At 50.4% G+C, this 27,719-nt stretch overlaps 1 protein-coding gene across 5 annotated transcripts in view; it reads right to left on the reverse strand.

Moving 5' to 3' along the window:
• Window positions 1–27,719, reverse strand: part of Ctif (cap binding complex dependent translation initiation factor) — a 255,117-nt gene that overhangs the window by 80,563 nt on the left and 146,835 nt on the right. For 4 of the 5 annotated variants that reach the window (XM_038330213.1, XM_038330211.1, XM_038330212.1 and 1 more), the window contains 2 exons: window positions 7,475–7,967; window positions 5,770–6,069 (listed from right to left, as the gene is read on the reverse strand). In XM_038330213.1, the coding sequence (XP_038186141.1) occupies window positions 5,770–6,069; window positions 7,475–7,967 (793 nt within the window). The remainder of the gene's footprint in view (window positions 1–5,769; window positions 6,070–7,474; window positions 7,968–27,719) is intronic. The other variant, XM_038330214.1, reaches the window with a different exon arrangement.

The following is a 27,719-nucleotide window of genomic DNA, read 5'->3' on the forward strand; positions in this document are numbered from 1 at the left end:
ATCAGCTTTTTAAAAGGCTATAGTCTAGAAGGTACCAGTGGAGAGCAATTTATTTTGAAATCTGGCCAAGTGCCAAACTCTGATCTTGCGTTGTCTTTGCACAACAACCCCACTGTGTTTATGACTTGGTCCCGATGAAGAGGGTTTCTTTTCCCCCCTTTTCAAAAGAAGGTATCACATCCTTCTGTTAGATGTGTTGTTGGCAACAGTTGCTAGGGAGAGCTGGGTTCAGTTACAGGCCCACTGATGCCTGCTCTAATAATACTTCTCTCTGCATAGCTTAGATGCAGACACCTCTTGGCTAAACAGGGCACACACATTTCAACAGAGAAGGGCTTGAACTTGCACTGCCCAGCCAGATCTAGGCAAAAGAGCCCTCTCTGAGCTCAAGGGGAAGGCAGAGGGCGGTGACCAGGCAGCACTGGGTGGAGGGGGCTCAGGCCTTTGATTCCTGTCATTCCTAAGGTCCCATAAAAAGAGGCACACTCATTCTTCTTTCCCCATGAAACCCGAGCCCTCATCCTCCCTGGGACTGCACCGCAACTCCCTGATGAGCAGGCACCATGGGAGCTTTCTGGTTGCTTTGGCCCAGGGCAGCCTGTAGCCTCCAAGAAGTGGAAACAATCAATGTGTAGAAGCTGGCTAGCTCGGCACAGGAAGGATCTGGGAGCCTCGTGGGCAGGGCAGAGCCACAGAGGTGGCTGCTGCCAGCTTTATTGGGTGGCCTAGTCAGCACTGGGGGTGAGAGGGAGGCCCTTCTCCTAAAACACAAACGGGCCAAGGCCAAGGAAAAGAAAACAGGAAGTTTCAAGCAGGGAACAGAGGGACCCACAGGGAGAAGAGGAAAGGGTCTCTGGCTTTCCAGGGTGAGGGAGTCTCAGGATGGCGAGAAACAGTGTGAGAAAGGGTCCCTGGGATGGAGGAGCCCAGCTCCCTCACAGAAGGGAGATGAGGTTGGAGGTGAAGGCATTCTATCAACAGCTAAGCTTTCCTACCACCTAGTCCGAGTCCTCCAAACTGCTCAGCAAAGAGCCCGGCACCTGAGAGGTTGGTTTTCACGGGTTCACTGTGTGGGAGGCTGGTTGGTAAGTGACAATAACGGACAGTCCTAGTGTTTCTCGGGTCTCCTTCCTGGCAGTGACGCTTATATCACATGGCCCTGATGAGTCCTTTATGGCATTATGTCCAGGTCTGTGCCTGAAGAACTTCATTCAGCTGGTCTGAGGAGACCCCAGGGCAAAGCCATAGCTCTCTACGTGAGCCAATACACGGTGACTGAGAGCCTCCTTCTGTAGAACCCCTGGGGTCCGAAGTGTAGAATTCTCAGGCTGGACACCCCCACCACTACCGCTATGCTGGACAGCCATGTTGGTAAAGGTCTGTGCCTTGTTTGCCCAGCCATGAAAGTGACCCTATTCTTGCAAACTACCCAATGCTTTGCTTCCAAAAAGTGTATCCATGGATCAACCTGGCAACATCACCACAAGCTCAGTAGGAACACAGGTGAAGACTCTAGTCCTGGCACATAATAGATATTTAAGGAATTTCCACTTAATAAATAGACTTTTATTTATGAGCACACTGCTAAGAAAGTGCCCACATCTAAGGAAAAAACTGGAGCAGGTTTAGATATGAGAACGGACCAATTGTGATCTGTGGCATTGGTGATGGGCTCTACAAGAGGTCTATGGAACTCATGAAGGAAATAAGAGTTTCCTGTTTCTTGACAGGGTGATAGAGGGAGTCTATCTGTGAAGAACCTATGACTACCTTCCCACATCCCATTTTCCACTTTGTGGGCACGGGAGCTCAACCTGGCAGGAATCTTGGGCGTCTGCTGTAAGAGCGTTCACCACATTAAAGGCTGCCCCTCTCCCTGCCATGCCAAAGCCAACTCCTTGTGCCAAAGCCCAGACTGGAAGAGCCCTCAGCCAGGGAGGACCATATCCAGAAACAGCTGCGAGCAGGGGTGTGTGCAGGGCACCTCACACCTGGCCGCTTTGCAGTCCATGTCACCAAGCTGGGCCACAGAGCCTGTACAGCAGCCATGTCAGACAGTAAGAGGGCCGGCTCAGAGCCTGCCAGACACAGCGTCTGGCTGGGGATCCAGAGTCAAGTGGGACTGGGTGGCTGGAGATCAGGAGCTCCAGGGAGGAAGAAGGGAGGGAAGGGCCCTGTGGGCAGTGAAGACACACTCTCTCAGAGGTGTGAAGAGGGTAAGTGGATAGAGTCCCCAGGTCTACCGCTTCCCCTTTTAGGTTTCCCAGCTTGGGTGGCAAGTGGTCATGAGTTACGCTTCTCAGAAAGGTCTGCTTTAACTGCCACCTACTTGGATGCAGGAAGGAACAGAGGCCCAAGTTGATAAGCAGGCTTCCTCTCGGCCATGTAATCAGGGATCTATGGGTACAACAGCACCTCACCTGGTAGTGAAGATTTTCTTCATAGCCCTAGGGCTTTGGCCAATCATCAGAAGCCCAAGTGTCAAGGCCAAGTCTCTGGTCCCACCTTACTGAGGGGTCCCATATTGGCTCACAGGAAGCTGGTGAAGGGGGTGGCCTACAGAAGAACTCAAATGCTCCAGCTAGGCACACAGCCTACTGCCATTACTATGGGTCACTAGGAGGATGCACCCTTGGAGCTTACAATGTGAGTCTTGTTTGCCTCCTGGGGTTCCGTTCTTGACTGGGAGAAGAGAGAAGGAAGTTTCTGGTGACTTCCTCTTGCAATAGCCATTCCTCTATGACCATGTCCTGCCAGCCCCAGCACTGAGCAGCCAGCCAGACACAGGGGTGCACCCAGCAGAGGCAGTGCCCCCTGGTCAGAGCCCGGGGAAGTAGGGTAATGAAAACCTACATTTGTTTGTTGCTATGGGTTCCTGTAGTCACGAGATGAAGTTCCTGTCTTCCTGTATGTTTGAATGTTTAAGCATTCAAAGCCTTAGCTGCAAAGTTGCTGCTTTGTGTCCTTGGACATCCAGTCAGTGCTAGTCGTGTGACAGAACAGGGAGACAGGTGTTGGGGCAGGGAAGCGTAGAATGTTGTTGCAGGGACACAGAGTGGGAGACTGGCAGATTGCCCAGGGGAGTGGTGTCTGAGGTGGTCCTGGCAAAAGGCTGAGGATTAGGTAGAAGAGAAGAGAATTCCAAAGGAAATTCTAGACAAGATGGGGGAGTTTGTCCACTAGGGTGCAGCTGGAGGCTCAGCCTGGCTGCGGGGTGGTGGTGGGGAGCAGGGGGCAGAATGTGAGTTCTCCTGGGACAAGCTGGCCTCTGGGGATGGTCAAAAAGTTTGCTATCGCTGAGTGACAATGTGAGGGACAGTTTGTGAGGACAGGGGAACCCAAGACTCTTGGTGCAGTAAGGAAAGGGTACAGCTTATGTGGGGTTACTTGTGCCCACTTCTGAGGCCCTGACATCTCTGGCAGCATTTCCCGAGGGTGGGGGGGGAACACTTGCAGAGACCCTGACTGCTGATGCCTGGATCAGTTCGGGACTCTGGTTTTCAAACATTCAGTTCAGGGTTTGGTCACCCGGATGTCTCCCAGCTCACTTATTCCACGAGGGCTGGCTACGTAGGGCAAACAATAGGATTTCACTGACTTAAATTGCTCTTGCCATGGGCTCTAGAAGAAATAACCTATCTTGGGGTAGCCTCTGCAGCCCCAAGTTATCTTTCCTGGGTGCCACAAAGCCTGTGTGCCTGTCTGCTGCGGGGCCACATGCATGTCTTACAGCTAGCAGCACGGTCTAGAACTTGTCTTCTATTCTGACCCTTCTCTGAAAAAAAAATCAACAACAACAAAAAATCTCCCAATCAAGCCTGAGGCCAGCCCTGTCCCCGACTCCCCTGAGCCTGGTGATGCAGGGCAGACAGGCTTCTCCTGCCTGTTTGTCACTCTCTCTACTCTCCCAGGACATTCCGGCCTGCGAGGAACATGCCGATGTGCAAATCCCTCAGGTAATGCGGGAATTCATCACCAGGGGAGCATGGGCGATCCAGGAATGGCAACCCGATCACAGCTTGAAGCTGGAGAGGAGCTTGAGGTTGGCCAGGGAGGCTCGGGTTGCAGACAGCGAGACACACGCAGAAGAGGACAGGCATGGCCCGGCAAGCTACAGGCAAGTGGGCCAGCAGTCACCGCTCCTCTGCTTTTAGGGACAGCAAGGCAAACCAAACCATGAACCAGGTGGCCATGTGCCCTGTGTACCCCTGTCGTCCAAGTGCAATTATGAGGGGAGCCCGCTTGACTCTCGGATGTGGCACTGCTTGGACACCCTGGCGTATGGTCACCCTGCTCACCTGTTGACTGTGGGTGGTCTCTTTAGTTCTATCACCCCATTTTCTTCTCCACCTCCCCACTTTCTTCCCCGCCTCCCAGGGGATTGCTTTACCAGGCGAGCCTATGACATACTTTGTATCTTAAGTGCTCTATTGTATAAAGTAATAGGAAAGACTTTTTTTTTCTCATCTAGAATCTCCAAGCATGGTATTCCGTCTGGTATGGCTGCCGTGCCATCTTTGATGTTGCTGCCATTTCTCTTTGATGTTGCCAGATCTGGGGTCACTAATTAACTCTTACCATACATAACAGGTAAGGATAGGATGGACTCAGTCTGAGGTCACAGGCTCACACTTATTACACCCTTGCCTGTGACACTGGTCTCTGGTGGACACAACAAGAGGACCGGGAGAAGCTCTCTGGAGGGAAAGGGACATTGAGTGGGAAGGGACCAGGCGTCAAGAAAATCTTGGATTGCCGTGCTTCCCTTCTACTTTGGATTTCAACGTATCAGCAGACAGATGTCCTTATCCTGACCCACATAGTTGCTATCCCTGCTATACCAAGCTTTTTGGGACTGGCCCGAGGAAGAAGAAGGAGGAGGAAGGGGGGAAAGAAAAGGGGTAGGAGGGGACACAAGATGGCGGCAGTGGCGCTGGGGAGGAGAGGCGGAGGCCACAAAACGGGCGGTCGAGCAGAACGTGTGGCTGCTTTGGGCAGCTGTTGATGCATGGAGTCCCCTGGGTCCCTGTCAACTACATTGCTGACCAGCCCACCTACCTGTGCTGCACCTTCCTGTGGGCCTCCCCTCTGCTTCTGTGGGACCCTGTGACGTGGCTTCAGTCCAGCCAGAGAAGAAAACCCTCTCATACTAGTGTTGTAGACCCCAGAGGGTGAGAGAAAAGGATTCTTATTCAGCCTTGAAACCCATGGGATCGGCCTCAAAGGAGTCATTCCAAACCTTCCTGTAATCAAGGCCCGCTTGTTACACATGTCCTGTTGCTGCTGCAATTTTTGTCTGCCAAACTGTACAGAAAAAGTAACTATTGATTTTTCCCTTTCCAAATTAACAGACGTCTTTGGGTGTACAATAAAATAAATGTTCAATGAAAAAAAAAAAGAAGGGGGGTAGGAAGAGGTGGGAGAGAGGAAAAGGAGGGAGAGACAGATCTGCAGCAAGTTCACGACTGCTCAGACGCGTAGAGGTCAAAGCGCAGCGCCTCTTATCATGAAAATAGAAAGAGAGAGGCCGGCTGAACAAAACACACCTATGAAATTATATTGGTCCTTTGTAACCATGGAGCGCTCACACAAACACACAAATCCAGCCGCGCATCTCTCACCCCTTGATGCCTTCTTATTTTCTATAATTAATCGGGCAAGGAACTTGGGACAAGTTCAACCGCCGTCAGAACTTGCAGCCCTCTCTCTAGCAATAACCCCTGTTGGAGGGGCAGGGGAGTGGAGCAGCAGCTGTTGGTGTCTGGTTACCTGGAGCATGTTGAGGAGCAGGCTCCGGAACTTGGTCCCCTCGACCATGAAGAGTGCCATCTTGTCGCAGAGTTTGGCGGCCGTGAAGGCAAAGCTGCGGTCCGACACGGCCTTCTGGTAGATGGTTCGCACAATCTCCTCCAGCATCTCCTCGGAGTTGGTGGAGTTCTGGGCCTCCTCCATGAAGGAGGTGAGCTTGGCGTCCACATCGCTGCTATTGTTCCTCATGCTGTTCAGGATCTCCATCAACTTGTCCATCTTGTTTGGCTGAGGACTGCTTGTCTCTACTGTCACTTCCTCCTGGGGGTATGGGAGGCAAATAAGACACACCTGAGTGAAGCTGAAGTCTCGGTGGGACTGGGATGGTCTGACGGGAGAAGGGAGAGCCCGGAGAGAAGGGACCGAGGGAAAGCAACTCCCACTCTCCTGCCACACTGATCCTTGTGACTTTTCCTTAGCCGCAGTGATGTCCTGGGCTGACACTGCTTGTGAGTTCTAGCTTCTGCTCAGGATTCTCATCCACATTCTTCCCCCATCCTCCCTTATCCATCAGATCTCTTAATCTAGAAATGATTTAATGGGAATTAAAGATGAAGTAAGATGATAAGTAGAAAACTGGGTCGAAGAGAAAATGATGTGGGGAAGACAGTGCCAGGTTGAGTGGGATCCAGAGCATCTGTAGCGGTGCTGGGAGTGGCCTGGGTACAGCCGCCAGGTGTCCTGCTCTAAATGCCATGGACAATCATGTTCTTGGGTGAATGGCTCCATGTGGACTTGGACCTGGCTTAGCACCCCTCTATACACAAATAATGAGCATTAAGGAATCCTCTAATGTGCTATCCAAATGGCTGGTGCTTCTAGGAGGAAAATTAAAAACAAAACAAACGAGAAACAACACCTCACTTATGTGCTTGTGAGAGCGCCAGTAACTGGGGTGAGACCACTGGCTAGAAAGGCAGAAAAAGTAGCATGAGGTTATCCCAAACTGTATGCACCTTCCAGAACAGAACCATGGTCCAAGAACACAATGACCCTCTCTGCTGGGGTGTGGGACACAGTTGAGGAGTGGGTCAGGAGATACAGTGAGATACCTTATTGGCCCTCTGTTCTCAACTCGGGAACTCTGGGCTGGAAGTGATGGGAAGTTCCGCATCCATCTCTATGTGGCCATACACACTGGGAAAGTGGTTCCTTTCCACCATTCCCTTGGGGGGGGGGGTGTGACGTGGTGACACTGGAAGAGACCTGGCACTTTCCTTGAGCCTTACCACGTAGTGCAGCGCATGAGGGTGGAATCCTAAGGGACCTCTTTCTTCTTCTCTAGTCCCTTCTAGATCATCTACCTCTTCAGGGAAAGTTTGACTTCTTGAGCAGGGCCAGAAGGACCCAGCTCTTGTCTCAGAACATCTAATGTAATCACATCTAATTTCCCTGTGTCCCCAAGGTCTCTTGCGGGGAGGAGGGGGGCACAGAAGATGTTAGAGGGGTTCAGAAACAGCTGTTGTGGACTTGACCTCTGGTGCCCCAGTGATGCCCATGACCACGATGAGCCGGCGTAGTGGGTCCACACAGCCACAGAATCCTTGCTTCCCTTTAGAGAGGAACCCTGTCCCAAGCCATGAGGCTCCACCCAAAGTCCTCCCATCAAAGAGCATACCTCTCAGCTGTCCTCCCGGTTGCAAGAGAACAAGGAAAAGACAATTACCGGTACCTTTTCTTTCAGTCTTCGCCTCAGCCTGTCTTTGGAAGACTGGAGCAGGGTGATTCTGGGCCGCTCCCCAGGGCGCTCGGGAAGAACACTGTCTTTATGCTTGGTCTCAGCCTCTGGCCCCCCTGGCGGCTGTGGGGTTGGCCTCTCGGAGGATGTTGGGGCCAGAGTGTCAGGACTGCAGGTTGGCTCAAGGCCACTGTGTCCAGTGTCTCCTGGGCTATCTTCAAGTTTGGGGTGCTCAACGGTCACGGTCTCTTTGGCGTTGCGGTGGCTGCCTGCTTCTCCCTTGTCTCCTGGTGGATGCTTCATGTTACCGTGGTGCCAGCGCCTATTCTGGCTGTAGCCGTGGTGTGTGGGCCTCCCTGAGGGGTGGGGTCCTGAGCCCCCCTGGTAGGATTTCTGGTGGTCCCTGTTGTGTTTGGCACTTCCAGGTTGATGGTCGCCATGCTGTTGGGGTTTATTCCCTCCTGGAGGTCTCTGCTGCCGTCTACAAAGGAGAGTGGAGAGGGGAGGTGACATAGTGAACCGCAGGGCCTCTTCATCCAAACACCGGAGCAGGAGGTCAAGACCTAAGCCCATCAGTCATTCTTCCACTACTTATGCAGACCCTCCCACGAGCAATCAGGAAGGATGCAAGACAAGCCTTCTCTAAAAGGCAACATTTCATCCATGTTGCATGATGTGCAAATGTATGTAATATGGAAGGGACATCTGAAAGGACCAGCAGGAGGTCTGGCTCTGCCACCAGCTCTGTCCTCTGAAAACAGCATTATCTGATAATATTCATGTGCTGAAGCCCTAACTCCATTCTTCAGAATGTGACTGTCTGGAGCCAACTGAGATGCTAAAGATATGAACAAGTCAAGATGAGGGTAAGGGCCCTCAGGGTGAGCTTTTAATCCAAGCTGATTTGGGTCCTTAAAATGAGAAGCAATTTGTGCACACACGAAGCTGTCATCTGCAAACCAAGAAGAGAGGGCACAGGAGAATGCCACTCTCTCTCTCTCTCTCTCTCTCTTAAAATTTATTAGATTTTTAAAAAATACCAATACAAGTTCCCACAAAAGTGTTTATTTTTATTTTATGTATATTGGTGTTTTTCCTGCATGCATGCCTGTATGAGGGCATCAGATCTCCTGGAACAGGAGTTACAGACATTTGTGAGCTGCCATGTGGGTACCGGGAATTGAACTTGGGTCCTCTGGTAGAGTAGCCAGTGCTCTTAACTCCTGAGCCATCTCTCCAGCCCCCACAACTCTCTTGATACTTTTGAACAGTGAGGAAGAAGGCCTGTGTCTTATATATCCATTGGTGACCCTGTTTTGCCAGCCCTGGAATACGAATGTGGAGTGATGTTTAAAATATGGCTTTAGGCAGAGGGAGGCTCCCTAATTGCAAGACCATCCATCTACCCATCTGTCTGTCTGTCTGTCTGTCTGTCTGTCTGTCTGTCTGTCTGTCTGTCTGTCTATCTATCTGTCTATCATTGGTCAATAGCCCAGAGGGGAACCTTAGAAATCCCCTGGGAGATAATGCTTGATCCTTACAACTCTTGTCATCCTTATTTAGGCTTTTTGGGGTGCCTCATAGCGATGGCCTAAGAAATGTCCCCAAAGGACAAGCTCTTTCCCAGCTTGTCTTGAAAAGTGTCTTGCTTCCCATTCACCATTCCTGGGATTTCTCTCTTTCTTCCCAGCAGCTACCCCTCCAAGCCGGAAAAGAAAAAGGCCAACAACTTTTGTCTACCTTTGGGGACACCATTAGGAGGACGTCATTTCTACATGGCTGGCCATCAGGAGCTCTAGAAGGAAGTCACCTAGGTCTTGCTGTTGTTTACCTGGGGATATGGGGTGCCCTGAGATGTTTTATCTGACTTGACACCCGAAGCCCTGATGGAACAGTATTGGCTAAGGGAGTGCTGGATTATGGGTGGTAGTGCCCCATGTGTACAGAGGGCCATCCACAGGCTGGAGAGGAAGCTAAGTTGCCCACCCTTAAGTGTCCTGCTCTTTTGGGCAGTCAAACTACTGTGTGCTGGCTAGCTTTCTGTTAACTTGACACAAGCTAGAGTCATCTGAAAGGAAAGAATTTCAGTTGAGAAAATGCCTCTATAAGATCTGCCTGTAAGGCGTTTTCTTAATTAGTGATTGATGGGGAAGGGCCCTTCCCACTGTGGGTGGTGCCATTTTTGGCTGGTAGTCCTGGGTTCTCTAAGAAAGTAGGTTGAGAAACAAGGAACAAGCTGTTAAGCAGCACCCCTCCATGGTCTCTGCATCAGCTCCTGCCTCCCGGTTCCTGTCCTGTTTGCGTTCCTGTCCTGACTTCCTTCAGTGATGAACAGTGATATATGGAAGTGTGAGCCAACTAAACCCCTTCCTCCCCAACTTGCTTTTTGGTTATGGTGTTTCATTGCAGCAACAGAAACCCTAACTCAGACACACTGGGTTCAAAGGGAGGCTGCACCCTGGGGAGCTAAGCAAGGCACAGGTAGCACTGGGGAAGTGGGTACAAAGACTGTTTGTCGTCTTCTCAGGGCAAGTGACTTCTGGGTCTGTCTTCCGTGTGCATGTGGACTACAAAACTTTCAAGGGGAGAGAGAGAGAGAGAGAGAGAGAGAGAGAGAGAGAGAGAGAGAGAGAGAGAGAGAGAGAGAGAGAGAGAGAGAGAAGGGAACGGAGAGAGAGGGAGAGAGAGGAGAGAGAAGAGAGAGGGGAAGAGGGGAAGAGAGGAGAGAGGAGAGGGAGAGAGGGAGAGATGGGAGAGGAGGGAGAGAGGCCAGGGAACGAGAGGGAGGAGACGAGGAGAGAGACGATGAGAGAGAGATGAGGAGAGGAGAGAGAGAGAGAGAGAGAGAGAGAGAGAGAGAGATATGCTGGGGATGATACCTAAATCCTTACACATGCTAGACAAGTGCTCAACCAGTGAGCTGAACCCTCAGCCTCCTTTCTTCTAGATAATCCCATTGAGGCCTCCAAAGATGCAAGACCTGTGCATTCATCATGGGACCTAGAAGGCCACCTTCAGTCTGTTCCTCATTTATTCTGAGGTCCAATTTCCCAGGAGAACAGGGCTGGATTCCCAGAGACTTCTGTGGAAATGCCATAGCAAGCCCATGTTCTTTGCCTGGCAAGGAGCCCAGAGGGCCACTGTTCCCCAACCATGGTGGCCCAGGCTTCCCTGCTCTGGCCATTCACAAATATTTGTTAGTGGTAGCTGGGTGAGCTGGCCAAAGCCAGCGTGCTCTCTTCTGTGTTTGCTGGTGCTAGGTTTCATTGATACCTTTGTCAGGGGCCAGCTGGCTGCTCCCCACGAGACCTGTGGGTTTGGGTTTGGCTGGGTCAGGGTGTTGCTTCTACTCCTAAAAGTGGGTGAGCACGAAGGCCAAATCTGGTGTCAGACATGCGTGCATGTGGTCTAGTTTTGGGGGCATTGTGCGTACACCCACACATTCACCACAAAAGGCAAATGTCTATTGCTTTGCCTTTTCATTGTTTGACCTGAGTCTTACTCTCAGGTGAGGGGATGGCTTAGGGGACAAGAACAAGATTCCACTTGAGCCCCTGGAATCACCTGCTGTTAAGATAAGAAAAAAAAAAGACAGTTTTGGGATGAAAACGATCAATTTATGCTTTTTGGTTTATTCTAAAACTCCCTTTTAAGAAAAAAAGTTGTTCTCTGAACATACTGCAGCTGCATTTTAGGAGGGGAGTGTGTACAGAGAATAAATGAATTTTGTTTTATGAAAATGGTTTTAACATCAGGCCAAATGAAGACAAATGTTTCTCTGTTCATTTTTTTTCTTTAAATTTCATAATAGCTCCCAACCAGATAGTCCAAGACCCACTGGCTTATTATAGTTCTCTCCATGTGGGACCTTTTACCACATAATTTGTAGGTCTGCTTAAAAAATTCTGAAAGTAAAATTCCTAGGCCAGGGACTTGGAAATTCCACAGGGACTCGGGTTTCTTGCCTTCAGGAAGAGTGGTGACTGCTCATGACAGCACAGCCACCTCCACCCCTGCCCACCTCCACAGGACCTGCTCCACCCCTACCTACCTTCACAAGACCTGCTCCACCCCTGCCCACCTCCACAGGACCTGCTCCACTCCTACCTACCTGCACAGGACTTGCTCCACCCCTGCCCACCTCCACAGGACCTGCTCCACCCCTACCTACCTGCACAGAACCTGCTCCACCCCCACCTACCTCCACAGGACCTGCTTCACCCCTACCTACCTGCATAGAACCTGCTTCACCCCTACTTACCTCCACAGGACCTGCTCCACCCCTACCTACCTCTACAGAATCAGCTCCACCCCTGCCTACTTCCACAGGAACTACTCCTTGCACCAGCTCCCCTGTTCCCTGTCCAAGTCTGGGATGAGATTCAGGGGCTCAGTGTTGGAGGCATTTCCCTACAGCATGAGGGATGCTTTGCCTGGCGTTGGTACACGGGGCTCGGAGACAAAGAGCCAGCCGCTACTCCAACTTCCATTTACAGGATGATGGGAACTCAGCTAGGAACACAGTGCTCTATTCCTCCCCGAGGGCTAGTGGGCATTGGAACACCCCATTACCCCGACACTGTGCTGTAGATTCTTCCATACTTTGTGGCTTTTACTCAGGGTTGGGAAATAGTTCAAATCTGAAGTTTCTGCCAGTCAGGCAAAGGCGCTTCTCTTAGAAGTGTGACATTTCACTGTGTTGGATACCAGAAGGCTACCTGGCCAGCAGATGTTCCCTTCCTGTGGGGATGCAGGATCTTGTTGGCCCTCAGTACCATGTAGCAAGAGAAAATGCTAGTCCTCAATTGTGGTTGGTTCACCCATCACTTCCTTATTTAAACTGGCTCTACCTGGAGGTTAATCCAAGTTGTCACTAGGCTCACTGAAGTACCCTCTGAGGGCTGTGTGTGAGTGAGTGGTGGAAGGTGTCCAGTGTCCTTGTGCACCCTCTCAGCATCACCCCGGTCCTATCTGGAATAAAGACAGCCCAGAATCCTGTCCTGATGTCTACCATGGTCACTGTTTACACCTGCCCACCTGACCCTGTCTCTCCTAAAAGCCTGTTCTGTGGCTGCACACGGGAACGACAGCTCTCAGTGTCCTGGGGTCTGGTGGATCATGGTGGGGACTTCAGTGCTTATACCAGGGCTTAGAGACTCTAGACAACCATTTGCAGAAGCTAGATCTAACTATGACTGGAGATAGGAGACAAAGGTAAACCAGCAGAGAGAAGGGGTTAGCCCACTCTCGGGGCTTAAGCAGGCTAACAGGAAATGTACAGAACATAGGGCAAAGAGAAACGACAACCCTCCATCAAGAGTCTCTGAGGTCGTGACAGTCACAGCCCAGCATTAGGTCAAGCCCAGGCCCTTCTGAGCACATCATCCTATGCCGTACGTAGGGTGAACACCCTGTAGCCAGCTCTGCTCAGAGGGCTCCTGGGGGTAACAGCAGACTCAAGACTTCAGGGGAGCAGAGTCACAGTATACACGTAATACATGGACAGCATGCCAGGCATAGCTTCTGCGTACCCTCAGGGTAAGCAGGGCATCAGTGACGTCAGCAGGGCATAGGGAGGGTATCTTGTCCGAGTTGGCAAGTGGCCAGCAGAGCTTGGGTTAGAACTTGGTGGCCTGGCACTTGCAGGCACAGTCTTGACCACTATGCTTCCCTGGCCCAAGGCTCAAGTTTGTCCCAGGGTCCTGAAGCCCAGGGTAGCTGATCAACTGCTGCTGAGTCACAACCACTATCCAGAAGACTTTGGCCAAAGTCACAGTGGGGGAGGGGCTGCGGGTCATCCCCAGACAATGTGGGGTGCAGAGGGCTAGACAGGCTTAGCCATCAAGGGGAAGGATGGGAGGCAAGGGCCTGTGGGAAGGAGAGAGCTGTGGGGAAAACAGCCTTCCAGCCCGGGCTCCACTGTGTCTGGGGCAAACCACAGGAGCCACGCATGGCCTTGGGTTCCAATTGCACTGGGAACAATCCTTTGCCCATCTCGTCTGCGGTGCTTGTGGCTGGAGCCTGGGGGATAGGGCTAGGGCCAAGTTTCAGGGTGGCCCGTTGGCTTCACTTGCTGCCTTTTGGGGGAGGGAAGGCAGAGCTGTGGGCTCTATCTCTGGCAGGATAGAGGCTAAAGGAAGTGGCTTTTCCTGGGGAAACTTGGTGGCTCACAAGCCCCTGTTCCTCATCCTACTCTTGTTGGAAAACAGGGTTCTTGGGCACCTTATTTATCAATGATTCGCTAAGTGGCTTTGGCGAGCCTCATAGAGCCTGTGCCTTGTGCTGGGTGTGGCATGGGACTAGGGAACTCTGCTAGGTGCTGCTCAGTGTGGCTTCCCACCTCTCGGATTCCTGTGTAGTTACAAGGCTGGCCTGAGCTTTCAATGAAATAAAGCCCAGGAAAGCCTTTGGGGTACAAAGGCACGTTATAAATACGCAGTATTATTTTTGCTCCAGGGTGAATCAAGCATTCCAAGAATCCTTGGCCTCAAAGTTCTGAGGCGGCATGATGTCATGGGAAGAGCACGCGGCTGCCCCTGGGAGCTGTCAGGCTCCACGTGAACCTGATGGCGCGGTTCCAGGGGAAGGCCCTCGCCCTTCCACTTGGCCCAGCCAGGCCTTGCTGTCTCTGTGGCCCCTCACTGCAGCTTGCTAGCAGGTCTATACATCTTTGGGTTATACAGTTATTCTTTGAGCTGTGCAGTTTTTCAAAACTGGGGGACTTTGGAGCCTATCTCCCTGAGTTCAAATCTTGAGACTACAGTGTAGCTGTGCAACTTTGGGCAAATTCCTTAACTTCTCTCAGTCATTACTGTATCTATGGAATGTAAACAAACAGAAAAGTATTTCCAATGTTGAGCCAGGCACTGCTTTATCCATCAGAATCTAACAGTCCCCATAGGGGACCAGGTGGGCTGGCACTTAGGAGATGCCTAGCATGTCCATCATTTCAAACCTGTGTCTCACAGTTCAGTGCATTGACCCACACCCCTGGAACATCCTGCCTCCATCCCATGCCTGGGGCTGGAGGAAAAATGCGACAGACCTGTGTCTGTGGTCAGACCTGAGGCCTGTGGTCAGCACAGGTGACCCAGACAGGAGTAAGCATGGCGAACTTCATCTTTTACACCTGCTCACTCCCATCGGGGTCTTCAGGGGACAAGAATTCCACCTCACCTGCAGGGTGGCTTCTCACAGTCTAAAGCACACACCTTAACCATGCTCTGAAAATACAACATAAGAAATTCCCGAGTTTATGACTCACGCATGCTATTTTCCTGTTCTATCCCACCCGGGCAGGATGTGATTGGGCCCTGTGCTGTGTATCCACACTGCATATGCTACCTGCCTGTTAGACACCTAGTACCTGTTGTGGTTAGAAGATTGGCTGTTGGGATATACTGTAGTATTTGTGATCAGGTCACCTGAATATTTTTTTTTAAATAATTCTCTCACAGCTCGAGAGTTACACGGGCATCACAGTTATGCAAGGGAAAGCTCTATAGTACTGTAAGTGGAGAGGTGACAGTTTGTACTCAATCCGGCAAAGACGAAGACCCATATGCCGTGGTCGCTAAGAGCTACAGTGATCATGAACCTTCTCTCTGTGATACTGTGGAGGGGCAGTTAAATACGTGTTAGCTTGCAACTGGACCTCGAACTGCAAGAGCCAGGCTCTCTCTCTCTCTCTCTCTCTCTCTCTCTCTCTCTCTCTCTGATTTATTTATTTATTATGTATACAATATTCCTTTCATGTATGCTTGCATGCCAGAAGAGGGCATCAGATCCCATTATAGATAGATGGTTGTGAGCCACCCTGTGGTTGCTGGGAATTGAACTCAGGACCTCTGGAAGAGCAGTTAAGATGGCTCTTAACCTTTGAGCCATCTCTCCAGCCCCAAGCTAGGTTCTCTTCAGCTCATCATCAGACTCTCTCGTCATTTCACAGGCACACAAGCAGGGTGGCCCCATTACCGAAGACACACAGAGCTGCTATTAGAACCCAATTTTAGGATGGTTCTAACCTACTAGTTGCTATTAATTTCTTTGTTTTTAATTTACAAATTAAATTGCAGCCTAGAGACAATGTAGTACAGCTGCATTTCAGGAACCTGCGTGGGGGATTTGGGGACCTGTCTTCTGCAGCTAAGGGAGAAGTGTACGCAGAATGCTTGCTACCTGTGGCAGCACACACAAGCCTGTTTAATTTACACTGGCCCTTGTGAACCGTCCCATGTGGGTGTTAAGAACCAAACTTGAGTCCTCTGCAAGAGCAGTTTGTAGTTTTAACTGCTGGAAGAAATGAAATGAATAAATCTTCTGGGCCAGCCTTGCTGAGACCATATATTGCATTTAGACCATATGTTGCCTTCCCTTGCAACCTTTGACTCAGGTTATCAGTGTCTGGTGTATCTCAGGTAGCTACAAGACAGTATCCCTGATGACAGAATCTTAAAAAAATACAGGCAAGGTGCCAGGCGTGGTGATGCATGCCTTTAGTCCCAGCACTCGGGAGGCAGAGGCAGGTGGATCTCTGTGAGTTTGAGGGCAGCCTGGTCCATAAATTGAGTTAGGTCATTGGACATCTAGCAACAATAGCATGAGACAGGATTTGACAGCTGGTGAGTTCTGAGGATGCAGCTAGGAAGGCTTCCTGGAAGAGTAGGGGCTGGAAAGACACACAGAACGGGGAAAACATGATAGGAGAAGAGATGCAGAGACACCAACAGAAGTTGGTGTGGAGATGGGGAAGAGGGGTAGGAGCAGCACTCCAAGTTCTATAGGGAAACTTCTCTGGTCAGGGTCCTGGGATGGGGATGTGTGTGGCCTAACTCTCTGTGGATGAGGAGACTGCACACACGTCTCTTCCCCTTGCTCTGGTTGTATTTTTACTGTATAGGGACCACCCCCTCCCCCACAAAGTGCTCCCTTCCACTCCTGTCTGTTCATCAGAAAGATACAGAGACGAAGAGCATGTAAGACATGCAAGCCTGCCTGCCACAGAGCCCGGGACTCCACATCCACGGACACCATAAGCACACGCTCCCATTTCGATGGCTGTGCACATTCTCAGGGAAGGGAGGAAGCCTTGCAGCTCAGGTTAACCCAGATGATTTTATCTGAGAAGCAGGCTGTGACCCTGAGATCTCAAACACAGCGCCTGGGAGACAGAGGCACCAGCAGGCACCTTCCAGAGGGCCAATCTGGAACCTAGGGCTTCTCAGCCTAGGTAGGTGCAGGGTTGTGCCTGGCAGCCTCAGAACACCCATGGAGGACATCCCAGGCTATGAGTGGAGCTGGAGGGTGCAAGGCTTTCCCTAGGGAAAGCAGGGACCCCTGAGGTAGAGGAGGTCAAGAAGATCCAGCAGGCCAGGAGCCGGTCAGGCTTCAAGGGCTGGGGAGTGCCAGGAACTCCCAGGCTCTGTCGGGCCCGGCTGCTGGCCACATCAATCCATTAGCCATCCCACAGCAGCCGCCCTCTTGGGGCAGCTGCCTCCTCTCACAACTTCATTACTGACAGGTTCGCTGTCCCTGAAGGGCCATTTGTTCCATCCCAGGAAGGAGAGGAAATGCAAAATGGTGTTGACTGAGGCAGCACCTCCCTCGGGTCACATTTTTCAGCCGGGGCTGATGGACTGATGAGTCCGTGGTGAGACATGACCCCAAAGGCCCTGCAACAGGCTTACACATGGCTTCATCCTCACTCTAGCCAGGCCACCTGGGGTCATGCTTCCCGGCAGATACTCTCTTGGGGTAGAGCCTTCCAGAACACCAGGGGCTTGTAGCAGCCATGAAGCCATGACCTTCATTGGAAACCTATTCATCCAAGCAGCCGTGTTCTGGGGGGAACTCAGATAAATGACAAGGACTTTCTCTTCTAGTACCCAAATTCTGGGGGTGGGGCTTGGTTCTGGAGCTCTTGCCTGGCACTCATGAGATCCTTAATTTCATCCCCAATATGACCATCAATAAGAAAATATCAGCCAAGGATGAGTCAAGCACGGTTGTGCACTCCTGCAATACCAGCACTTGAGAGACAGAGGCAGGAGGATTGCAAGGTCAGGACCGGCCTGGCTGCCTCCAACAGAACAACAATAGCAAACAACAAAATGTCTGGAGGGATGGCTTAGTGGTTAAGAGCACTCGCTGTTCCGGTTTGGTTCCTTAGTGCCCACATGGTCCCCAGGGGTACCAGGCACACACGTGATGCACATACATACATGTAGGCAAACAACTTATATGCATAAAATTAAAAAAAATCAATAAGACTACTCCCTATGGTAAAAAGTCAACTAGTATATTTAGAAGGAATGATGAAATCTGGAAATGATTTAGTAACCATGATATTAACAACAGTTTCAGACAAGAACCATCAATGGAGGCCACGGGGTGAAGGACCCAACACTGGTAGTTTCAAATGACCTCCCCACAGAATCACAAAAGGAAACCCTTGACAGTGGAGAACAGGCAGCCACCTCTTTAGCCAGGTAACCAAAATCAACAAAGGACCCAAGGACAGCACTGCCTCCCGATAGGATGACCAGGGCATGATCTCACTCAAGAGCAAATGACTTGAGCCTGACCTCCGGGACAAGGCAGAAGAGACAGCTCCTTCCTAAGCACAGCCAAGGCCACGATGTTTTGAGGCCAGAGAACTGTCCCAGTTAGCAGGCAGCAGAGAGACGGAGACCCACGCCTGGGAATCCTGCACGACAGCAGGCAGGGTCTGGATAGATCACAGTACACATTCAGCACACCACCCTGAGTGGGGAGACTCTAGTGTCCTGATCCTGACCATCTTAAAAAAATCAGCCTGTGAAATATTTGGTGGGAGAGGACATTGCTTTGGCAACTGAGATCACCAACAGACCAGAAAAGAACATACGAGAAGGTGGGAGAGAAGGCGGGGAGGCGACGTTAACGTTGGGCAATTTGAGCGAAGGGGGACGTCTGCTTCTCACAACTTCTCTGGAATTTTGTTTGTTTGTTTTGCTTTTTGAGACAGGGTCTCCTATAGCCCAGGCTGGCCTCACACTTGCTCTGTAGCTGAGGATGAGTTAACATTTGTTCCAGCTTCTGCTAACTCCCAGGTGCTGCCATTACAGGCATGCACCACCCTGCCTGGATTCACAGAGTGCATAAACCCCAGAACTTTATTCATGCTAGACAAAAACTCTACCAACTGAGTAACACCCTCAAACTCAACTTTTCTGAGATTCTGGAACAGTTGCCAGAAAACTTTTTGGTTAAAAAGGAGATGTGGAATGAGCATTCTGGAAGAAAAAGCCGACTCAGCATAGGTAGGCTTGGCAAAAATCTTGCCTGAGCTAGTTTCTTATATACAGGAAAACCAAATAAAATACAGTGAAATCAACCAGCAAATGACCCCTTCTTTCTCCCACAAAGGCAGCCACCTCAGAGATGCACTACAGGGTAAAAGTGCTGGCTCCAGACATAGCTGTCCAGGTCTCTGTGGTCTCTGCAGCACAGTGACATATATACTGGGTACTGTCTGAAGGGCCCAGAGGACCCTGAAGAGTCACACCCACCAGGGAACACTGGCTCGCCCTTCTGGATGAGCTAGCAAGTTGAACTGAAAGCAAGACTCTGTATCCCAGGGTGGGCTTGTATGACACATGTCAGGAGACCCGCTAATTGATGGGTGGAAAAGAGTGGATCTCTCCTTGTTTTCACCTTTGTGGAATGTGTTTAGAAATAGCCTAAGTCTACTCTTGCTCTGGCCTTTTAAACTGGAAAAGTCTATTTACAGTCATATATTATCTTGTAAACACTTGTTGGAATTAAAAACCTATTAAAACAAGTTATTTGCTATCAAATACAATTTCAGATTGATATGCAATTAAAAGGGAATACTTTTTAACATAATCTTTGTTTTTTATTTGTTTACGTTTTTTGTTTTGTTTTGAGTTTTGGAGAAACTGTCCTGGCTTGTAGCCTAGGTTGGCCTTCTCCTATCTCAGCCTCTGGAACACTGGGGTTACTGATGTGCACCAACATACATGGCAATGCATTCTTTAGTAACATTCATAAATAGAGGTAAAATTAAACCTTCCCCCATTTGGCCAGAGGTGTATGTTCCTTCATTTATTATAAATGAGTTATGAAAGAAAAAAATCATGATTTTCTATGGAGAAATTTCAAAGTGGCATCACTACATGGGCAGAGCACCCCCTGGCAAATGAGAATTATCATTACCTCCATAGTCCGCCAACCAGCCTTTTAATATCTGTGCTCTTTAGTGCTTCCTCCCCTTAGCCAAAGCCCATTATGGCTAAAAATGAAATATTTGACTACTAATAAAATAAGTTAAAACCATCCAAAGCTTCAAGTCACTAGTGTGGCTCCTGAAGCCGCGGAGTGATCCACTGGCTGATGGCTGGCTGGGTGGGTTGCAGCTGTCCCCACTCACAGACTGGAGGAGTCAGGCCCAAGAAGCAGGGCCCTGAGACAGATGAGAATGACAAAGGGTATTACTATTCTGAGGTCCTCTGGGCTGTGGTCGACAGAGCAGGGATCTGTGGTCCTTTAGCTGCTGCCACAGCTTCACTTAGGGGACACCAGTACAGCTGTCAGTCAACAAAGCTCTACACTCCATGCTCTGACTGCCTCTGTGTACTGGGACCCAAGCCCAGAAGTGTCACCTCTAGTGTCCCCATGGATCCTATGGCAGGTTCTGCCTCCTCCAGGTGACAACTGAGGGACAATCTGATCACCTCTGTGTGTGTGTGTGTGTGTGTGTGTGTGTGTGTGTGTGCGCGCGCGCCTAAAGATTTGGGTCTCGGCACCTTCTGGGACTGCCTTGGTTATGTCAGCCCACAGAGTGCCTTGTCTGTCTCTGGAGCCTTGTCCTGGTGTGGAGAAGTCTTGTGTTTCTGTTGAGGACCAGTGTTCATGGCTCACCCTTGCAGATAGGCAGGGGCCACTTTGGTCTCTGCTATGGCGGTCTGACTCTCCTGGAAATAGATGTTGAGATTCTTGCTATGGGTTCCCAAACCTGGGAGTCAGTTCTGAGCTAGGGGATGAAGGAGCATGTTAGAGTCTGGAAGTCAGGTCTCGGGAGTCCTGGTGGCCTTCTCTGGCTGCCTACCTGTGGACACATGTATGTTTCTTCCTGCCATGGGTCCCAAGGGAAGGCAGGGCAGGGTGAGGGCAGAAGACACATCTTGGCACGCACAGGAGAGCTTAGGCAGAATCAGACTAGGAAAGCGAGGCAGACAATAATTGATTGGTTTGCAAGGAAGGGGATATGGCTATGGGGATAGGTGGGCAGGGCTATGAGACTGGGATGGGTCCAGGACCTTCTTTCTCTTTAGACAACTGAGCACTGAGGGTCTCTTTAGACCACTCCCACAGCAACATAGCCTAGCAACACAAACAAGGAGAGAGGGGAAGATAATGGGGATGATGGCTGGGCAGTGAACCCCCATGCTTCTACAACCTATGATGACTATCTGAGTATCACTGGGCTAAAGAAGAAACCACCTGGGCCCCAGTTTCCTTTTCTGTTACTATAACAATGCATTTGCATTGTACCATCTATGCCCAAGCACTGCCTAACAAACACAAATCAACCTAGCTGCCAGCATCACATCTCTTTAGGGTAGAGAGTAACATTGTTGTCCTCTTTTTATACAAGATAAAACAATTCCAGAGAGGTTAAGCAACTTGCCAGGGTTCACACAGCTAGGAAGGAAGAAGCTGGGAGCATCCATACACTTTCCTATGAGGCTGCATGTGTGGACACGGAGAAAGGTAGGGGCTAGAGAAGTATCACAAACACAACTGTAATGTCTACAGTTTTTGTTTGCTTTGAGACAGGCTGTAATGTAGTCCAGATTGGCTTCTAACTTGCTATATAGATAAGGATGACCTTGAACTCCTGATCTTCCTGCCTTCACCTCTCAAAAGTGCTTGGATGACAGGCATGTAATTTTTTTTAATGATCTAATTTTGGCTGTTCTGAGATTCTGCATATAGGGAATAGAAGTTAGGTTTTCAAAACCTAGGATTTCTGTGATCTCTGGTGACACAAAAGAACAAGGAGAAGGTGACAGCTAAGGAAGGTCATGAAAAAGCACCTGAATTGTCGAGGATTTCCTGGCTGTATTCAGGCATACAGGCATACAAGCATACAGGTGCAACCCACAGATGAATTGAGCCAAGGGCAGGAGTCTGGCAAGATCAGGGTTGGGCCTGGTAGCCAAGTGGGGTTTAGGGAGCAAGGATGGTCCAGCATGGCCAGAGGTGGGATGGTCTGGGAACAAAAAACTCAGGCTCAAGACAGAAAGGTAGGGGCAGGCAGGAAAACATGATAAATTAGCCCGAGACCAAGGCTTTCAAGGGAATAGATGTCAGTGGAAGGGATGAATGGGAGCCTTCTTGGAGGAAGTCCTCTCTGGAAGCCAGACACTGCTGGGCTTCAGTGCCAGGGTCGGGGGCTAGTAGGTCAGGGAAGAGCCGTGTCCCTGGCTGCTGGAAAGTAAGAAAGAACTTGGTCCCAGCCAGACTTGAGCTTCACCGTGTCTCACTGAGCAAGCTGTGTAAGCATTTTCTGCCTTAGTTTCCTGTCTATGAACTGCATATCAGAGCACACCTCATGTATGACTATTTGCAAGAGTTCTTCCAACACATATGTGCTCTCTGGGGATTTATTAACCTCTGCAGGCGGGCCTGGAAAGCCTCAGCAAGAGGCATCCAGGAGCCAGGCTGGCATCTGGGGATTAATGGATGATGTCTGCAACTTGGACACCATCTCATTACAGGGCTGTGCTCCCACCAGGCTCTCAGCTTCCTGTGATCTCTCCAAGGCCTGCCCTCTGCCAGGCCAATACTTGGAGGTGTCACTCAATCTGGGGGTTCTATAGCCACAGCACCACCGTCTCACAGCCTCTACTGCTGCCCCCTAAGGGCCAGCAGTTCCTTTGTCTCTTAGACAAAGCCACTGCAGGGGTCTTGGAACTTAGCTCACAGGCTAGAGCAGACACAAGGTGTGGCCACAGCAGGGCTGCCTGTGGTCTGTCTCTCATTCATTGAACAGAGTCAAATGAATGCTCTACTAGAAGCCCATCAAGCAGGGACTCTGTCCTTCGCAAAGCTGTCAAGGGCCACCTAGTATCCCTGGCACTTAGCTCAGGTGTTTGGCTTATTCTTCAAATACCTCCTTAAGCCATTTTTGTCTAGGCTCAATGCCCACAGTCCCCAGTGCTGGCTGGAGAGGCAGCTAAGCCAGGAAGAGCCAAGTCTAGATAGATGTTGAGATGAGCACAGATGAACACAGCTGTTGAGATGCAAAAAACATTGAATAGCAACAGATCAGACCCAAGAGAGGGAAGGAGAAGAATCCAAGAGACAGATGACCTCCACCTAGACAGAGGTAACAGATACCCCTTCCTCTTCCACCCTGACTTCTGATGACGCTCTGGGGTCATCTAGTGGGCTTCTGCCTGAGCCATGGTTGGAAAGATGCAGGAGGGACTGTCTAGACAGTGGGTAGTGGCACCATGGGGAGCTGAGGTGACTTGAGCAGTGCTAGTCAACTCTTGCCCATGTACTCAGTTGCCTCGCAAATGCTCCCTGTGTGTTCACTCTGCACCAGCCTGCTTAGGGGAAAGAAGAGAGCGCTCTGACAAACGCCATACTGTAGACACCGCTCTGCTCCGTTAGGGCTGTGGTGCCATACAGAACAAACCCCAGGGAGTTGGTGTGCCTCGTGGGGCCCCTCTGATAGGGGTGCACTTTCAGGTAGAAGGGTTAGGATAGACCTCACTGAGAAGGCGACACTGAACAGTTACTTGAAGTAGAGTAGAGCCACGGATCCACGAAGGAGAGGCACAAGGCATGTAGACGGGTTGGCACGTGCAAAGATCTGTGCTAGGAGCTCACCCATGTGTTCAAAAGCTTCAAAAAGGCCGATGTGACTGGAGTGCAGTGGGAGGCAGAGGGAACAAGACAGAAGAAGGTCGGGGAGGTGGTAAGTACCACGCCATCTTTAAATCACTGGAGAGACTTGTCTTTTACCCTATACAAATAGGGAACTACAGGAAGGTTTGGAATGAAGAGATCACACTTAAAAGGCAGGGGCAGAGAGACTAAGAGGATTAGAGGAGCAGCCTCAGACAGAGCTCTTGGGATAAAGGTAAAGAAGACAGAAGCTGGGGGCTTGTTTGCAAGGTGAAGATGGATCAATCACTGGTGACCTGGAAGTGGGTGGAGAGAAGGGGTGGAGCCAAGGAACCCCTAAGGCTTTGGATAAGGGTCGAAGAGTCCCTAGAATTCCATGTGTAGCAGTTTACAGTAAAATAGTTTTTTTTAAAAAAATTTATTTGTATGTATCCTTCATAATTCATTAATACTGCTGCTGCTTTCTTTTAGGTAAGGTATGAAATAATGAGTCTTGCTGTGACTGCACATGTATCCTATGAGACTGGGTCCTTTTGTGGTTTCTTCCTGCTTGGAATGTGAAGACTTTGATCTTGAGATGAAGGAGGGGCTTGTCAAATACTGGGAGAGGTGACAAGAGGTAGTATAGAGATGCCAAGGGCAAGTGTCTGGCGCTGTGTAGGATGACCTCTATGAGCCTTCCGCTGGACATTGGCTCCATTGGGATCATTTACAGAGGACAACACCAATCTACTTCTGGCCAAGCCACATGGCGCAGAATAGGAGGCAAAGACAGAAGCTTTCATGTGTGGCTGCCCTAGGACCCAACCAGTGTCTGTGCATGGCAGGGAGGCACAGTTCTGATGTGTGACAACCGCATAGTGGGTCATGAAGACAGCACTACTACGTGACAACCAACAGTCAGCTGGAAGGCCGGTGCAACTCTGGGGGGGACACAGTTGCCTTAATGACATGTGGCACAGTGCCCTGGCACCTGGTAAGATGGCAGAGGGGTGAATACCCCTAGGGATAAGGAGACTAAGACCCCGATGCCTGGTCTACCCATGGGACATGCCTTACATCCCCTCCTGTATTTGGGGGTCTACTAGCCAAGGTGGGCCAGCTCCACAGGTTCCTGACTAGACTTCCTTTTTTCTTCCACTGTGAAAATTGTAGACGGAGCTACCTTTCCAGAGAGTTCCCTTCTTTCTCCATGCCCTCTGTTGCAACCCACACATGTAAAGGCAAGAGGCCAGGAAATAAATATGTCCCAAAGGAAAATCATTGGAAAAGTAAGAAAGCGCAGAAGCTGAGCCATTCCCCAAGTGGACACGGCATGCACAGCCTCCACTAAGCCACACGTCACGGTTTTCTGCCCAGAGATCATTCCCAGGATCACTCCACAGCCCTGGCTTCCACTTGGTGCCAATGCAGAGAATGCCTCCAGACTCCAGGGATGTCATGGAACTCTGATTGCCCCACAGCAGGCCATGTACAGGATGCCCTGCCAGGCTGGAGAGGTAGTGGCATCAAGCCAGACCCCTTCACCTTCCCAAGCCCCATGTTCTTAACCACAGTCCCATGGGGAGCATGGAGAGGGGCCCACTTTCTGCACTGACCCTGTCTTGACTCAGTGTATACTGGAAGGCAGAAGAGGCGGTCTGGACACTCCCACCCAGAGGCGGCTGGGTAACTGCAGGTTTTCATAACATTCTGGGAAGCAACAGTCGCTGCCATGGAGAAGCCAGGGAAAACGCTTCGTGGCAACCATTCCAAGGAACACGGTCATCCCAACCGGCAGACCACCCTGGTGTGCCCTTTCCACCTCCTCCACTTCCCACGACATCCGGGATCACAAGCGGCCCTGCCTTCTGCCGTTCTTCCCTCTGCAAACATTTGTGCACTGTTTGCTCGCTCTGCCCTGCTGCACAGCCGGGCTCAGGATAGGCTCTCAGAGGGCAGGGAGCACCTACCTTCCCAGCAGACCTCAGTGCCTGGATGCCGCAAGCTCTGCTCATGATCTGTTTTGACTGGGAGAACTTCATCATCAGCAAGCATTCCATAAACTGTAACCTAACTAGAATTAGTGGAAGGATGTGTGTGTGTGTGCGCGTGCGGTGCGTCTGCAACTCAAGACAAAAATCTGAAGCTCCCAGGAAGCGGCAGAAACATGGTCTAAGTAGTGTCCTGTCCTTTTCCTCCCAATGTCCATGGCAACCCTCAGCCTTATCTTCTCCTCTCCCTCCTCCCTAGGCCACAAGATTCTGTCTTTTGTACCTGCTGCCTAAGCCAGGGACAAGCTCCCACGAGTATGCCACCTGCACACCCGAGTTAGGGGCATTGGAGCACTGTGGCAGATTGGGCACTGGCTCTGGCACTTTGATGGCCTCTGTAGACAACTCCCTGACTTGTTTGCTCTCCGCAGCCCCTCAAAGGGTTCTCTGAAGCTAGGTCAGCTTGCCTGTTGTCCCTGAACTGCACCAAGCAGTCAGCCCATCCTTGATCTTTGCCTCTGTTTTGTTAGTTATCGGAAGTGATCGCTGCCACCCCCTCCTTGCCCCACCTTCTGCCCAGATGAGGAACACTGCTTGGCAGAAGTGACCACAATAAACCTTAGAAAAAGCCCTCTTTTTCTTGAATCAGGTCCCTGCATCGTGCTATTTATGTGCATGTATTTATGTGCACATTAATTACATACACATGTACAATACTCACACATAGACATGGACACCACACAGAGAGTGCACACTCTCAAACATACAGCATGTATAGATATACAACATGCACATTATATACATAACCTCATACATGCACACCCATGTGTATTTACAAGCTTGTATGCATGAGCACACACCACACACATAGCTGTATGTTACTGTATGGACTTTTCGGTATACCTTACTTTCCTTTTTGTAACTAGACCGTAAGTTCTTGGAATGTCTGGCCCAGGTCTAGGCCTGTAAGAAGCACTGTGGCTCCTTTCCTGACTACCTTCTGGGACTCTCGTGTACTTTCAAGTGCACTGGTGCAGGTCCCTCCCACCCTGGGACCACAGCGGGAGGTCCATGTTACAAAGTTCCTCAGGTGGGGTCTTGTCGTCTCTTTTCCAGCCAGCCTAATGTGGGCCCCTGCAGGCTGCTCCCACTTTGGGTTTGGGCCAGGCTCATAGGACTGAGAAAGATGGACTCATTTTCCCAAATGGTTTTGCTGAATAGCACTACCTGGGGATTCCAGATATATGGGACCTCATCCAGCTTGCCATTCACCCCCAGAAGAAAGACCCCAATAAATGCATGGAGGACTCTAAGGAGGGTAGGGAGGCCTCGAAAGGGTAAACTGGCTACAGCTCCCTGGGGAGTTATAAGGGTTCTTCTTGGCCTACTAGGGTTACTACTGGTATGGCCTGGGAGAGACCAGACAGTAACTTTTCTCATGCTGTTGCTGAATTCTACTTTGACCACATGAAAAGCCAGGCAGACTCACACTTTCCCTTCTTCTTAAAGGGCCACAGTCATCTACAGTAGAACGCTGTGGTAGCATTTCAGTTGTATTTTAATACATAAAGCTTGCCTCAAGATCTGAGGGTAAAACAGCCCCACTGGCCATTTTACAGACCAGGTAATGGTAACACACACCTTTATCCTAATCGTCACACTAGTTGCCATAGAAACCGGGCAGTGCATGACTTTAATCCCAGTGGTGCACGCTTTTAATCCCAGTGCTAGAGAGGATTATAAAACAGGAGAAGACAGCTCTCAGACAGTCTCATTCTGAGATTCCTGGAGGCAGGATCACCATTTTGGACTAAGGTTGAGGTATGATCCAGTGGCTGGTTGCTTTGCTTTTCAGATCTTCAGGCTGAACCCCAATTTTTCTCTCTTGAGTTTTTATTAATCATGCTTCAGAACACGTCATTGCTGTCCTTGGACACCCAATCCAGGATCAGCCATCGGGTGTATCCCTACTCTCCTGTCATGCCAAAAGTCTTCCTTATCCCTTCCAGGACATTCCCTGGGTTTGGGCCCCACCAGAGAGCCCTGCTCCTGGCCCCATAGTCAGTGGGCTTTTCAGGGAGCTGCAGCCATCAGAGACAATCTGCTGAGCTTCAACTATCGTGGCTGTGTGGCTGTGGCTAGATCTAAGGCCTGAATGGATGTCTCTCCAAACAAAAGGGCAGGGACTCTGGCTCATGAGGGGATTGCCACTCCCACTTGGTCCAGCCAGCCCCTCACAGTTTTCGGTATGCCGCTCAGAACCCCTTCTTTATCTATCCACTTGGCTTGAATAAAGCCAATTAGGCATGTCTGTATGATCAGAGATACCACCTCCCCGA

This window comes from Arvicola amphibius, chromosome 5 (genome assembly GCF_903992535.2).
Source record: "Arvicola amphibius chromosome 5, mArvAmp1.2, whole genome shotgun sequence".
Taxonomy (NCBI): Eukaryota; Metazoa; Chordata; class Mammalia; order Rodentia; family Cricetidae; genus Arvicola; species Arvicola amphibius.